Below are 15,389 nucleotides of genomic sequence, written 5' to 3' on the forward strand. Positions count from 1 at the left end.
AGAAATTATAGAAATATATAGTAATCATAATAAAAATCAAAATTGCATATTTTCCATATATATTCGATGAGTTAATAAAATTAAACAACCAAAAGGGTTATTACATTCCGTCTCTTTTATGTTTATTTATTTCCTTCAAAAACATATTTGCAAGAGTGATTACCTAACAAACATGTTCTTTGATATTCCAAATCAATTAAATTTTCATATAAATATATTTAAAATTAGGATACAACATTTCCTATTGAAATATAAGAATATAGAATGTAAATATAATTTAATGGCATGTAAGTACACATACCTATATAAGAAGCTAAACAAAATTTAAAATATAGAATGAATCCTTTTAAATTGAAATAAATGATTTTTTTTAAAACGATTATAGTCTAATTGTAAATTTAATAATTTTTTATAACTTTTAATGATTTTTATGTTTTTATAATTTCTAAATATTTTTAAAAAGAAATTTATTTCTAATAATTTTTATAATTACAAAATAAATTTAAACAAATAGGTGTCCAAAATTCAAATGAACTTTAACAACCATTTGTTTAAATTCATTATTTATTTTATAATAGTTTTTATTTTTTGAATTTTTTAAATTTTTACGAACATAACGCTACCACATCAACAATAATCTATGACCTGCATGACTTTGAATTTCCTAGTATTTCCGGTTCCATCAATGACCTCTAATTATGAAAGTAGAAAACAAAGCGTCTTTGGGTAGTTTAGCAGCTCTAGACTTCTTTTTGCTCTTCCATGGCTGTCGTTGAGGTTCGGTTTAATAAGGGAAAAAAAGAAAAAAATCCCTTGAACAGGCTCAACATCAACAAGGTGAAAAGGCACAGCTATGTCAGACTGAAACTCAAAGGAAACCTCTCGTACACTAGGATGGATTTGTATGGAGAATCTTACCCTTTCATCTAGCTGCACATGCATAAAAATGAGTTAAGCATAAACGATTCTAACCACTTTACGAACTTCAATTTTATGAAACGAAACTGGAGTTGCATTTGAAGTACCCTCGTCATCTTCCTCAATTTTGTAGAGCTTTATAATGATAATGGAGCATGTACTCATCTGAAGCCATTTCGTAATAAAATCAAATGCAATGAATCCGTTCTAGTACTTCACCATTCCAGCACTCTGAGCCTTTCCTAAAACCGACTCTATGTTCCCATGAAACAAACCAAGTTTTTGTGCCACGGAGAAACCGCTATACATGCCATCAACTGCCGCACTTACAATCCCCCCAGCATAACCTGCTCCTTCACCAACTGGGTAGAGCCCTCTTAAAGACATGCTCTCGTAGGTGTCACTGTCACGTGGAATCTGAATGGGAGAGCTAGTTCTAGTCTGAAAGAAAAAACAAAATTTTAGAGAATGGCGAAGAAGACAATTAAAGTATAAGCTGAAATTCAATTGAATATTGTCCTAAAATAGCATGTCAATTACCACGTAAAAGGAGCATAAATGAACAAGAGAAATTGTTGATCAATTTTCTGAAAGCTTGGAGTGTAGAACATCCTTACTTGGATTGCACAACATGGCAAAGTAAACTAGTGGATATAGTATTGACTTAGGTGTTGTAGATCAAGCAACAGCTTAATGTACAAGCCTGACTTCGTACTAAATAGATGCTTTGAATGGAAATTCAGTGTATTTGAGCTTGTAATATTCCCACCGAAAACAATTCCATCTCTTGCTCTTTGTGTTCTTGGTTGATTTTAGATCAACATCCAACAACTAATATCAGAGCTACATTGGTCTTTAGGGACCTATAATTTTGAGTAAACATAGGGAGTGTTTTCCGAGAGAAACAAGCAGGAAAACTTTTACCAAATGCCATCAAACATTACAAACACTAGAAAACTATTGTATTTGGTTGTGAACATCAAGCCTTAGCTGCAGCTTATGACTTATTGGAAGTGGTGGAGACAAAGACGATACTCTACCTTTGAAGGCCAATCCTACAACTGCTCAAATCAAGCAGCATATAGGGAAGTTTGCCAAAGAACTTAAGGCTGTTTACACAATTTATTGAAGAAAATAACTTTCTTTTCACTATCCTCTATTCTTTCTACCATTCTTTTCACGATAGATGCTCTGAATGGAAATTTAGAGTGCATTTAAAAAGCCATCTGGTAATTGATTTGTATGTAGTAATTGCTAGTAATTACACACTTATGACATGTTTGGGTAGGCACTACAATTATTGAGTCTCACTGAATTAGATTTAATTAGAGCACCCCAATTACACTCTCCAATTTTTAGGGAGAGGGTGAGAATTGTAGTACATACCCCATGGCTTTTCAAATACGCTCATACATGAGTTAAGTTTAAAAAGGTAATTTTATACAATAATATTATTTTAATTTTAGAATATATATATTTTGTTTTTTAAAATATGATTATATGTTATTTTACTAATCTTGTTTAAATAATTTGAAATATTTATTGATGAGATAATTTTATATATTTTGACCTACTAAATGATTAACTAAATTACACTGTATTAATTAAAAATATTTATACTAAATTTAATTAAATTACATAGTATTTATTATTAATTATTTATACTTGGTCAAAGATCCATTGATGATAACAATGAGTATATATTTAATGTTAGAGAGAGAATAACTCAACATGGAATGCTACAGTAATTAGATAAAATTGCCTAAGTTGTTTATTTTTCTTGTTAATCATAATATTAACCGTATTTTGAATACTTTTTGAACTAACATATTATATACAATTGTTTGATTTTATATTTTTTATTTATTTAGAGATTTTTCGCTACATATTAATGATAATTTTATAATAATTAATATCCTTTTAGAATTTAAAATTATGTTGTTGTATAATTACCATTTATACTACCAAACATAACATATAGAATTAAGATATAATTACACTCTATTAGTCAAACACTCTAGAAAATTAGAATTTTAAGTGATTTCAAGAGAGTGTAATTATTACTCTAGTAATTACACTTTCATCTAATTACTCTATGGTGTCCAAAGATACACTTAGTGTGTCAGCTTACAAGCTTTCCTACTAAGAACTCTTCTCCCTCTATGTTATCTTTAAATTTTTTTCTGTTCTTTGCTTGATTTAAGATTTTTTTTTTTAATCCACTAAAGATATGTGAACTGCTTGAAGAAAACTTATCGGAATCAACAACATTACATTCACTAACTGTTCTTGTTGTATGCACTCTAGCGTGTGTGGATTTTTTTCCTTTTTGGTTTGGTTGGGGGAAGGGGTTGAAAATGTTATGGAATGATATAGTGAACAAGGTTTAATTTAATGAACATGTTGCAAAGAGCCAGAAAACATGGTATTGGACTGGCCAGATGGGGAGAAAATTCATATAGAAAACGCCAACCAGTTTGAGATTACGGGCATAAATTTGCATGAAGAGACCATTATTCATTTATAAAATATATCATAGACAAAATAAAAAATGAGCTTAGGAAGTATGAGAAGCAAAATCCAATCTAATAACAAATGCACTAAAAAAATACTAAATATAAAAAGAGAAGTATAGTTTCATTATCAAAATTAAAATGAAAAAAAGAAAAGGAGGAAAGGAATGTGTAGTAAAAAATTGGTTACCTCAACTCCGTGAAGAAGAGCCTCCTTCGAGATAAATCCAGGTAGCTGAAAGTTCCATAGGTTGGTGAAAAAGAAAGCTTCTTAAGTTTAGCTTGGATATTAGTAAAAAGAATTGAAGTTGCAAGGTGATTCTTATTAGGGAAATATAAAAGACCTCTTTATCGAACATTGCAATAGAATAGCGTAAAGCATCTGTCATATAAATTGGGAACAATTCATGGAGACTTGCTGCCTTCACTCCTAGGCGGTAGCTTGATGACGGCATAGATGTTACTGATAAAATAAGGTAAGTCTTAGCTAGGTGAAAAGTAAAAGCAAAAGGCATGCTGGACCTGATAAAGAAAAATGTTACCTGATACTTTATTATCCATAAAACCAGAAACAGTCTGCACAGGCACCACAAAATTTCCCCCACCCATTACGGCTGCTCTTCGCTCAAATTCCCTCTGAATTATGAAATAATAAAATGGATTTAAAGTGTTTTAGTAAAACCTAAATATTTGTATGGCATAAAACCTAAATATTTGTATGGCATAATCTTTTGGATATCACAAACTGCAAGCAGGTGAAAGGTAACTCAACAAAGACTATGAAGTTATTGTACTCTATAATTCATGGAAGAATAAAATTCCCCATAGGGGTGTAAGAAGATTCTGATATAAATACACTGCTCTTAACCCCTTTAAGTCTACTGGCCAAAGAAAAAACCATTTTAAGTCTAGCAGAAAATTATACCTATGCGGAAGTCACTTTGGTAAGTCCTACAGTACCTTGATTCCCTTCGAATAAAAAAGATGAGAACAGAAAGGCTACCTGAAATTCAACCCCAGCAAGGGGTCCGTGGAAATTCAATGCATCAAAATCCTTTGTTGAAACAGTCACAACAAGGGCAGCATTTGCCCACCTAGATGCACGGCGAGAAAATGACATCCCATTGATACAGATCTCTGATGGGCTTGTACTAGTGAGAACAACCTGCAACTCCAAATATAAGTGATACCAACTGCAGATTCTCCAGAGATGTTTCTAATATTTATGATGACATCCCAACTCTTCCTGACTATATGTGAAACTTATCTAATTAGATTATGCTGATACTACCAACATGAATTTAACTGATTTGTCTAGACACTCTAAAGGAAAAAGTTAATCAGAAAGTTCAAATGTTCTTATTTGTACAAATGAGCATCAAGAATTTTTAAGTAATCATAGGACTAAAGATGCAACACAAGATGGATGCTTTAAAAGAAATACTGCATTTTGTTTAACCAAAGCCAATTGTCTATTAAACAGTAGACATTCTGGTGAAAGTATATTATACAATTTCATGAATTCCTTCTGATAAATTAGCTACAGCTTGTATGACATTCTTGTAACTTTTATCCATCAACTTATTTTAAACTTAACACATGTTAACGTAGTCATGTGTAGGAAGTATTGTTAGATTTTGGGTATATACATATATATGTGCAAATTACAAAAAAAGGAATGGCATCAATTATGTTTTTCACAAATAGAGACATTCATTAGTTAAGGAGGAAAAATTGTACGGTAGTGGTTGCCAGGTAAGATAAGAAGCAAATTATCATCACTAATAGAGTGTTAAAAATAATCAAAATGTACATTGCAAATTGGATAAACAAAATGAAAAACATACCTGCCCACCAGGGCACATGCAGAAAGAATAACAACTATGATTTGTAGATTCCGACTTGAGTGGTGAATTCTTGTCCTTGTCATTAACATACTGTACAACCTTATATTCTGCAACTGGTACCTTCCCACGTCCACTGCAAACTTCATTGGCCAATGCAGAATACTGTCCACATGAACAGTTAGGATTTTAGAAATATAGCAACAATTTTATAAGCAAGAGTCTTCACATTGTTACAGAGTGTTATTTTATGTTTATTCATATCTGCATTCTTTCTTCATAAACTTTATTAATAAACTATCAAATGGTTTGTTTGCAATGAAAAACTAAATTTCACTCGTCTATTCCGATTCATAACAAAAGTCATATATTAAAGGACAACTGCCTCAACAAATCATCAAGATTACCTAAAATCTGAGGTAAAATGAAGCCGTATGATAATTTGATGCATGATTGAAGCAGTAACATTGGGAAAATAAGCTTTAAATTTGAACCTCAAAATCTCTACAATGGTAAGAATTTTTTAAGCTTATGTTGAAATTTAATATTTCTTAGAAAAATGGAGCACAGGTTAAAGGACGAAGCATGATATGAAGAAAGAAAATAGAGAAACAGAAAGGAGTGAAAGAACCTAGCAGTTCCACTTCATTCAAAATACTACCCTTCAAGGGGTACAATGTTGATCTTCACCTTTTTCAAAGTTCAGATATGTAAGAAATGATTTATGAGATTCCTAAAACTTGCAATATGTTACAGACTGTAATTTGAAGAGATAATAGCTGCAGACATGATTGTAGGGATAGATTAGCAGATTCTTAGGAATCAAATAGATTAATATTATTTTATTATTTCCTTGTACAGATTTCTCATCTATGTATAAATACTCTTGTAAATCAGTAGTAAAATACTTCATTCACAATAACATGCATCATGTTGGAGAAATTCTTTTACAACCAAGCCAGACTATGGACCAAAAAAATTTATCTTAAATATAATGGATACCATTCACCAGATTAAGAAGGAAAAGTAAAACGGCATGCATCTAAAAAACTACATTATTGAGAATGAAAATGACCACCACCATTTCATTCTCTTCTCAGACCCAACAGTGTGACAACAAACCTTAGATAATGATAAAGATTGAAGTACCTGTTGACAGCTTATCTCAGCTAATCTCATTACTGATTTTTAGGATTAGATTAGCTTAAAATTAGGATTATTGATTTAATGTATTGATTATGTTTCCTTAGTTAGGCCTACTCTTTTAGTATGAATAGCCATGTATATTTTTCTGTTGGAATATACAAAGAGGGTATCAAGAACTTGAGAATCCAGATTTAGGGAGCCTACTTTTTTTAAAATTCCCAAACCCTAGAAAATTGAATTTGGTACTCTCCATTTTTTGGAATATTTTTTTTCTCACCGCCCCCTTCAATAGGGTCACAGTCTCATCTTCGGCGAAAACTCAAAATCTGGTGACCAAACTCCCTACGCGTGGCTCTCACGCACCACCCACAGCTTCGGCGTACTTGCTCACACGCCGGCGCGTGCAGCTCACATCCATCGACTTTGATTCTCTGACCACCATCATTAGCTTTGTTGGTGTTCTCCTGTCTTCCTTACTGTTATTGGCTCTTGTGTTGCATTTTTGTTTTTGAGAAAAAAAATGACAGAATTAAAAAAAATTATCATTTATGATAACCCCTCGAATCCAACATCCAATTTTGTGAAGTCAAGTAATGTTTTTAATACTTATATTAATACTGACTCATAGATTATTGATTCTAGTGCGAATAGACACATGGTAGGTTCCTCTAAAAGTTCTTTAAACTACTTCCAAGTCAAACAAAAGAAAGTGTCAGGATAACCGATGGGTCTTTACTCCTATAACTGGATCAAGTTCTATCAACTGTACACCCAATATTAAACTATCCTCTATACTACATGTTCCACATTTTTCGGTTAACCTTTTATCTGTTAGTGCCATCACAAATACCTTAAACTGTAAAATTGAGTTTTTTCCTAATCATTGTGTATTCCAGGACCTTCAAACAGGGAAGAAGATTGACAGTGATAGATTGCATTATGGCTTATATATGTTAGAGAGTAGTAGTGAATCTGTTCAAGCCTGTTTTGGAAGTAATAAGGTTATCAACCAAGAAACAATGCAATGGCATAAGCGGTTAGGACACCTATCATTTTTTGTTATAAAAAAGTTATATCCCGAATTATTTTCAAAGACTCGATTCGATTCATTGTTTTGTGAAGCTTGTGAGTTTGCTAAACACACTAAAAATTCTTATCCTTTGAGAAATAATAGAAGTACTATTCATTTTATGACTATTCATTTTGATGTTTAGGGACCAACTCGACATACGTCATTATCTGGTAATTGGTGGTTTGTTACTTTTATTGATTGTTGCACTAGGATGACTTGGGTGTATTTGCTAAAATTGAAAAATGATGTGTATAAATGGTTCCAATCTTTTCATAAAATAGTGTGTACTCAATTTTACGCTAAGATACAGTTTTTTAGAACTAACAATGGTACAGAGTACAATTTTTATACCTATTCGGAGTCTTATGGGATAATTTATCAAACTTGTTCCAATACTAGTTCACATAATAGGGTTGCTGAAAGGAAAAACAGGCATTTGCTAGAAATCGTCAAATCTCTTATGTTTTCCATGAATCTTCCAAAACCATTCTGGGGATGCAATTCTTGTAGCCGCCCACCTTATTAATAGAATGCTACTCAGAACCCTTAATTTCAAGTCCCTTGGAAACTTTACAAGGTAAAAATATTGTTCCTCCTAGGATATTTGGATGTGTCTGTTATGCCCATGATCGGAAAGCAAACAAATTAGATCCACGAGCCCTTAAATGCGTGTTCATTGGGTACTCTCCAACATAGAAAGGTTATAAGTGTTATCATCCTCCTTCACGAAGAACTTTTGTTAGTATAGATGTTACATTCAGAGAAACTGAGCCCTATTATGGTACGACTCAATTACCTCTTCAAGGGAAGAACAATGAGAGAAGAAGTGATACCCGGCTCAATAACTATTGAAAACCTTATTCCGGAAAGCACCATTGTTCAAGGGGAAGTTACTGCTCAAGGGGAGACTACTGTTCAAAAGGAGATTGTTGGGCGTTTGGTCAAACCAGATTTAAATAACTATTCAAGAAGGCTTAAAATAGAAGAAGTCATCATGCAACCTACTATGAGCCAAGAATCTTCCTCTTTTGGTGAGTTACTCAAATCTTCTTCTAGTGAGTTACCTCTTAATGATTTAGATAAACCTATTGCCCAAAAAAAATGTGTTAGATCCTGTACTAGACACCCTATGTGGAACTCTATCTCTTATGACTCATTGTCCCCTACCTATAAAGCCTTTACCTTGTCTTCTGTGTCTATTCCACAGGATTGGCGTGAAACATTTGAAGATCCCAAGTGGAAAGAAGCCAAGGTTGAAGAAATGAAGGCACTAGCAAAGAATGAGATTTGGGAGCTAGTAATTCTTCTAGTAGACAAGAATTTGGTAGGATGCAAATGGGTGTTTACTATTACACAAGTCTGATGATTCGATTGAAAGGTACAAAGCCAGATTGATTGCTAAAGATTTAACTCAAACTTATGGAGTAGACTATCAAGAGACGTTTGCCCCTATTGTCAAAATGAATACCATCAGAATTTTATTATCTTGTGCAACCAACCTTGACTAGAGCCTACAATAATTTGATGTGAAGAATGCATTCCTACGTGGAGACTTAGAAGAGGAAGTATATATGGAGATTCCTCCTGGATTTGATGATGCAAAACCGCAAGGAAAAGTATGCATATTAAAGAAAGCCTTGTATGGATTGAAACTATCTCCCAGAGCATGGTTTGACAGATTCCGCAAAGTTATGATCACTTTTGATTATCAACAAAACAATGCTGATCATACCATTTTCATGAAACATCACAAGGGTAAAATCACTCTTCTTATTGTATATATTGATGACGTAGTGATGATAAGAGACGATAAGGAAGAAATGGCTCGACTGAAACAATGCTGATCATACCATTTTCATGAAACATCACAAGGGTAAAATCACTCTTCTTATTGTATATATTGATGACGTAGTGATGATAAGAGACGATAAGGAAGAAATGGCTCGACTGAAACAATGCTGATCATACCATTTTCATGAAACATCACAAGGGTAAAATCACTCTTCTTATTGTATATACTAATGACGTAGTGATGACAGGAGACGATAAGGAAGAAATGGCTCGACTGAAACAATGTTTGGCTTGAGAATTTGAAATAAATGATCTAGGGAAGTTACAATATTTCCTAGAAATTGAAGTTGCCAGATCAAATAAAATACATCCTAGACCTCTTGATTGAGACATGCATGATGGGATGCAAACCCGCAGAATCAATTATAGAAAGCAAGCATAAGTTGCAAGTAGGAATGGGAGAGTCAGTGAATAAAGAAAGATATCAAAGACCGGTTGGTAGACTAATTTATCTCTCACACACCAGACCTGACGTAGCATATGCAGTCAGTTTGGTAAATCAAATTATGCATGATCCTTGACAGTCTCATATGCAGGCTGTCTTTCGCATTCTACGCTACCTAAAGTCTGCCCTAGGAAAAGGTCTCCTATTTTCTAAACATGATCATCTCCAGATAAAAGCTTTTACAGATGCAGATTGGGTTGGATCTCTGGATGATAGGAGGTCTACATCTGGATATTGCACACTTGTGGGAGGAAAGTTAGTCACTTGGAGAAGCAAAAAGCAAAGTGTGGTTGCTCGGTCAAGTGTTGAGGCAGAATATAGAACCATGGCTCAAGGTGTTTGTGAGCTATTGTGGTTATTAAAAGTTATGGAGGAATTAAAAGTTGTCGAATAAAACAAAATTATCCTTATTTTGTGACAAGGCTGCCATCGGTATAGCCCAAAACCCAGTACAACATGATCATTCAAACCACATAGAAATTGATCAGCACTTCATCACAAAAAAGTTGACTGTCGGCATCTTGGGCTTAAGTAATGTAGCCTCTGACAAGCAATTAGCTGATGTGTTCACTAAAAGACTTAACAACAAAAGCTATCATAATTTGGTTTGCAAATTGGACATGTGTGGCATCTATGCACCAATTAAGGGGAGTGTTGACAGCTTATCTCAGCTAATCTCATTACTGATTTGTAGGGATTAGATTAGCTTAAAATTCGGATTATTAATTTAATGTATTTAGTATAAATAGCCATGTAAATTTTTCTGTTGGAATATAATTAGAATGCAACTGACAAGAGATAGTAAGCTATAAGCATAGACAATTCAGCAACCTCAACTTTTATTAAATAATTTGCAGAAAACAATTAGAAAGAAATATGTAAAAAACCTGTATGTTGTTGATTAGTTCCTGAGGATGCTCTACCCGCAAACCAACCTGTTCCAAGAAAGTTACCGAGACAATCAATAACAAGAAGAACTCAAACTCAGGCATTTTTACCAAGTTTTACTCATTCCTGAATGGTAATGCTAAGAGCACAAAAGCAGACCCCAGAAATTATACAAATAGAATCTTGCTCTCAATATCACTGTGAAATGACAACAAAAATTATGCAATTTCCACTAGACATTGGTGCCAATTGCTTACTCACAATCAGAACTTGGAAGAAAAGAAAAAAGAAAAAGCAACTGAGGGTTGGAAAGAGAGAAATAAACAGCCAACAATTCTCCAAAACTGTTAAACGACTGTTTTAGACATGTGTTATGTTTCTTTATGTCTGTGTTTACATACCTGAGAATATCTTTAAGCAATTGAGGTTGGAAGAGAGAAATAAACAGCAAACTCTTCCAAAACTCTTAAAAAGAACCGTGTTTCAGACATGCTTCAGGCATCTCAATGTCTGTGTTTACCTACGTGAGAATATATTTAGATTTTTTTTTTTTTAATTTGCTTGAACATGCTGCACTTAATTAGGAAATAATTTGGAGAAGTAAAAGAAAAAAAAATAGTTCTATAGTATAACTTGATAAGTAAAAGAAGAGAAATGGTAGTGGGAAAAGAATGGTCCATCAAAACACCCTACTTTAAGACAAAACAAGCTACCCTTTGAATTCAAACTTCCCATATCTTGATATAACAAACACATCTTTTTAGCCACTGCAAGTTCAACAGATTTCAATTATCAAAATGATGCTCACAGCAGTAGATGTGATGCTTTAGGATCACATTAACTGTAAGCAATGTTTGTTGAAGCTCGGGAGCATAAGTACGTTACAAGTGGAAACACAGGGAAATAAATGTTCAGGCAATGATATACTAACAAAGCAAAGTTGAAAAATTAATGAAGTACTCACAGCAAAATCTTTTGGAATCAAATCCACGTTATGAGAAAGAAGCATTTGATATATGTCACGTGCAGAATGTCCAACAGCAAGAATAACCGCATCAAATCCCAACTTCTTGCAATCTGACTTCAATTTATTTGTTGAATCAGAGACTTCCACACCCACTACATGTCCATTCTGTATGAGCAGATCATCTACCCTCATTCCAAACCTGATATCCACCTAAGGCATAAGAAAAAGAGCAAAATTAGAATCAAATCTACATTAAGAAAGCGGAATTTATCCGATATATACTATAATTTCAAAAGGAGAGAAGCAACAACGAGACTCACACCCAATGATTGAAGATGTTGGCGGAAGTTACGGAGTAAAGGAACTAGCCTATCTGTTCCCAAATGAGGCTTTCCATCAACCAATATACTTTTTGGAGCACCAAAGTGAACCAAAGTGTTCATGATCTGGGATAAAACTATTTGTCAGTCAATCTATTCTGTGACTAATGCACGATGCAATGTGAAGGAGAAAAAAATCATATTAGCAAATACGGACAGCATGCAAATGAAAATTGAATATCATCCAGGAGTAGGAGAAAAAAACTGTACTAAAAAATAAAAACAGAGACATTTAAGAATACAAATTTGGAGACAACTTTTTAAAAGAAAAATAAAAGATGAGGAAGGGGGCAATTAAAACGAGATATCTATAGGAATAGCTCTAACCGTCAAAACACAGTCACTGTTTCGTCCAATTCTGGTTACCAGTTTTCCGTCACTCCATGTACCTGCACCACCCTGCCATTCATAAGTCCTTAACATGACTTGAAAGTGAAACATGAAGAAAAACATAAAATCTCAAAGCCAGCAGAGAACAAACTGAAGTTGGTATAAACAAAAACAGATATAAAACTCAGTATGATCATTTCTCAGCTCAAAGCTCTAACATGTACATGCACTTTCTGAAAAAGGGAGGTAGCTCAAGATATGTGCTCTTCTATAATCCATGCAAGTTTCACAGGCAACAGTAAAAGACTAGGATGCCCAACCAACCAAGCCATTCTTTGCCAATTGCTTCTAAAATTCTTTATGAACATGTAATTTTAGAGTCATATGCTATATATCTAGATAACCTAAAACGCATAACAATGACCAAAATGCATTTATGAGCAGGGCCCTGGATCAGAAATGAGAACAAATCCTCTAGTTGACAAAAAAGCATGTAAAACATGGTTTTATGACCTCAGTCCAAGTAGTAAAGCCTACAATAGCTATCAAAGTAAAATATCAGATTTATTCACTAAGCACCTAGGATCAACTTTTCTTTCCAATGTGTAACTATGTATTATAGAAGATGAAAATCAAACACAGGGCAACTAGAATAAAGAGTGACAAATTAAAAGCTTGAGCTTTAAAATATTGTTTGTACTAAGATAACAACTTCATATTGTGAACGAGATCTATATCACACCTTGACATAGTTACTTCACTCTGTTGCCTAGCTGAACAGGCACTAGAACCCTAAAGCCTTAAATGCAAATAATGTATCTCCTACTCCCTTGCCCAAGAAATTTCTCAAACTGAATAAAAAAAGATATATATATATATATATATATATTTCCTGAGCAGATTCACCAATTTAGATCTAACTAAGATAGTTAGCTATATTTATATTAATAAGAATGCTCATACAGTCGCATAACATTCAATTATAAATAACCATCTCTTGGATCAAAGAGCCTAAATTAAGAGCCAGCCATAATCTAAGCAGCAGAATGTGCAGAATAAGAGAATGATATCAGCAGTTACAATGCAAAAAATAATAGCAGAAATACCAAGTGAAACGAGATATAACCTCCCCAAAACAAAAATTGCTTTCTGATTCTAAAATTCGGCGAACCACTAAGGCGCCAATGTCACGGCCCCTCCTCTCAACTGCTTGACCTCTTTCAATCAAAGTAACATCTGCACCAAATTCTGCAAGAACCAAAGAAGCAAACAAGCCAGATGGACCACTACCCACAATAGCAATTCTGGGTTTTCTCACCGTGGAACACTTGTGTGATTCACCAGAGTCAATGTTATGCCCTTGTTCTCTTGACAATGCACCATTGCTATCTTTAAAATCACGTATTATACTGGTCAAATCACGACTAATTCTTTCACGAGGCATATGTTCTATAAGCCCAATTTTTGGCTCCAACCGGGAAATGAAGTCCCATGTACGAGGTTCTAGGCTCAGCAGCTTACTGACATCCATATCCACTGTATAAACAAACTTGGCCTCCTTCAGTATCTGAAAACCATCAACAAATCATGACAATCAAATGGATACACAACGTTTCTTGTTGTTAATGTTCTTCCACTTCCAATAATAACCAGCTAAAGCTAAATTGTAATCAATGATAAAGGGTAAAATGCAACATTCGAGAGAGATGAACATAGGTTCCAACATGCATAAATTTTCAAAATTTTTCAGTCAGAGGAATCAATTAATCTATACAAGTTAATCTGTACCAATTACTCTATACAAACTAAAATAATTCATTTCTAACGCAAAAGAAAAAAGTTCACATGTTTATTTCTATTTTCCTCAAAAATATTATTTTCCACATTTGTATTTATTATTTAGAGGTGCTTTTTCTTTCAGAATATTAATTTTTAAAAAGTAATAAATAAATTGTTCACCTTTCTTGCATCAAAAGATTTCCGAACCACTGAGAAAGCTTCTTCTGGCAACAAGGAAGCAACCTGAAATAAACAAAATTCAGAAAATAAAAGAGAGGAGATATTTCTATAAAAAAAAAAGGTTAAAGAGAAGAGAAAATACTGGAAACTCGAGGACTATAGCGATTTCTTGGAGCAAGCCAACATGGATATGGAGAAAGTCTTTTCCGGGGTCGTTTTTGACCGAAACGGCAAGCTTGGAGAGCCTCCAGATTCCTTGGAACTTGTCGGTGACGGAGGATAGGGCTTCCTTCTGCTTCAGTTTCAGTTTCTTCTTCTCAGAAGGGTATCTCTGCTTGCCGGTTCTCTTGGCACAGAAGATTGGGACTGTTTGGCGATGAAGATGGAGGAGGCCGGGAGTGGAATTGGAGTAAGGATGGTGGAAAGGGAAGAGAAGCTTGGAAGGACATTGAAGCAGAGACGACATGGGGAAAGCAACTATTCCAAGTGCCACCTTCAGCTTGGGGATAAGGAACTTTTATTAGATATCTTTCTACGAAATGATTAACGGGTTCAAACTTGTTATTTCTTTTTAGGCATAATTCAAATATTATCCTTAATCTTATACCATCTCGTTTTAAGGGTAATACTTCTTAGTTGTTCACTCATTGTTGGATTTGTTTCTTTGCACATATTAAGTTCATAGCTACATTTCATGCATCTATTTCACGATGATGTCAAGATTTCTCGACTTCGCAATGTTTGTACCTTTTTGTTCTTAGTAAATTTGACATGTATGTAAACACTCTTTGTCCAACCCAAATGTCAGGTCTGAAGTATGGGATGTCACATATGTTGGCGAAGCAACTATTGACAAAAATTCACAATAATATCATTATTTCACATCATCATTCATACAATTAATAGCAATAAAACACAAAACATCAACAACATGCTTTCCTGGGTTTTAATACGAACATACAAATGTTTTAATTCAACCTGAGATCAAATAGAAATCTTTTTGTAACATTTTTAAAATTTCAGCTCAAATGCATTTTTAATAAATCATTTAAATATTCAATTATATCCTAAACACC

General features: G+C 33.7%; 1 protein-coding gene across 1 annotated transcript; it reads right to left on the bottom strand.

Annotated features, from left to right (window-relative positions):
• Positions 1 to 627: 627 nt before the first annotated feature.
• LOC105780199 (uncharacterized) lies at positions 628 to 14,887 on the bottom strand. The gene is made up of 14 exons (XM_052629512.1): positions 14,456 to 14,887; positions 14,314 to 14,376; positions 13,481 to 13,921; positions 12,352 to 12,423; positions 11,965 to 12,090; positions 11,642 to 11,854; positions 10,677 to 10,724; positions 5,279 to 5,440; positions 4,435 to 4,596; positions 3,974 to 4,067; positions 3,776 to 3,894; positions 3,622 to 3,666; positions 1,026 to 1,359; positions 628 to 930 (listed from the first exon to the last, which is right to left on the bottom strand). Exons 1-13 carry the CDS (start codon positions 14,777 to 14,779, stop codon positions 1,126 to 1,128), a joined length of 2,103 nt encoding a protein of 700 aa, XP_052485472.1. The 5' UTR covers positions 14,780 to 14,887; the 3' UTR covers positions 628 to 930; positions 1,026 to 1,125.
• Positions 14,888 to 15,389: the final 502 nt, after the last annotated feature.

Source organism: Gossypium raimondii, chromosome 4 (genome assembly GCF_025698545.1).
Source record: "Gossypium raimondii isolate GPD5lz chromosome 4, ASM2569854v1, whole genome shotgun sequence".
Lineage (NCBI taxonomy): Eukaryota > Viridiplantae > Streptophyta > Magnoliopsida > Malvales > Malvaceae > Gossypium > Gossypium raimondii.

Coding starts and splice junctions, on each gene's coding strand:
- LOC105780199 (XM_052629512.1), bottom strand. CDS start 14,779: ATGTCGTCTCTGCTTCAATGTCCTTCCAAGCTTCTCTTCCCTTTCCAC. Junction 4,597..5,278: donor GCATGTGCCCTGGTGGGCAG/GTATGTTTTTCA, acceptor TTGGAGTTGCAG/GTTGTTCTCACTAGTACAAG. Junction 1,360..3,621: donor CTCTTCTTCACGGAGTTGAG/GTAACCAATTTT, acceptor TTTTTCTTTCAG/ACTAGAACTAGCTCTCCCAT.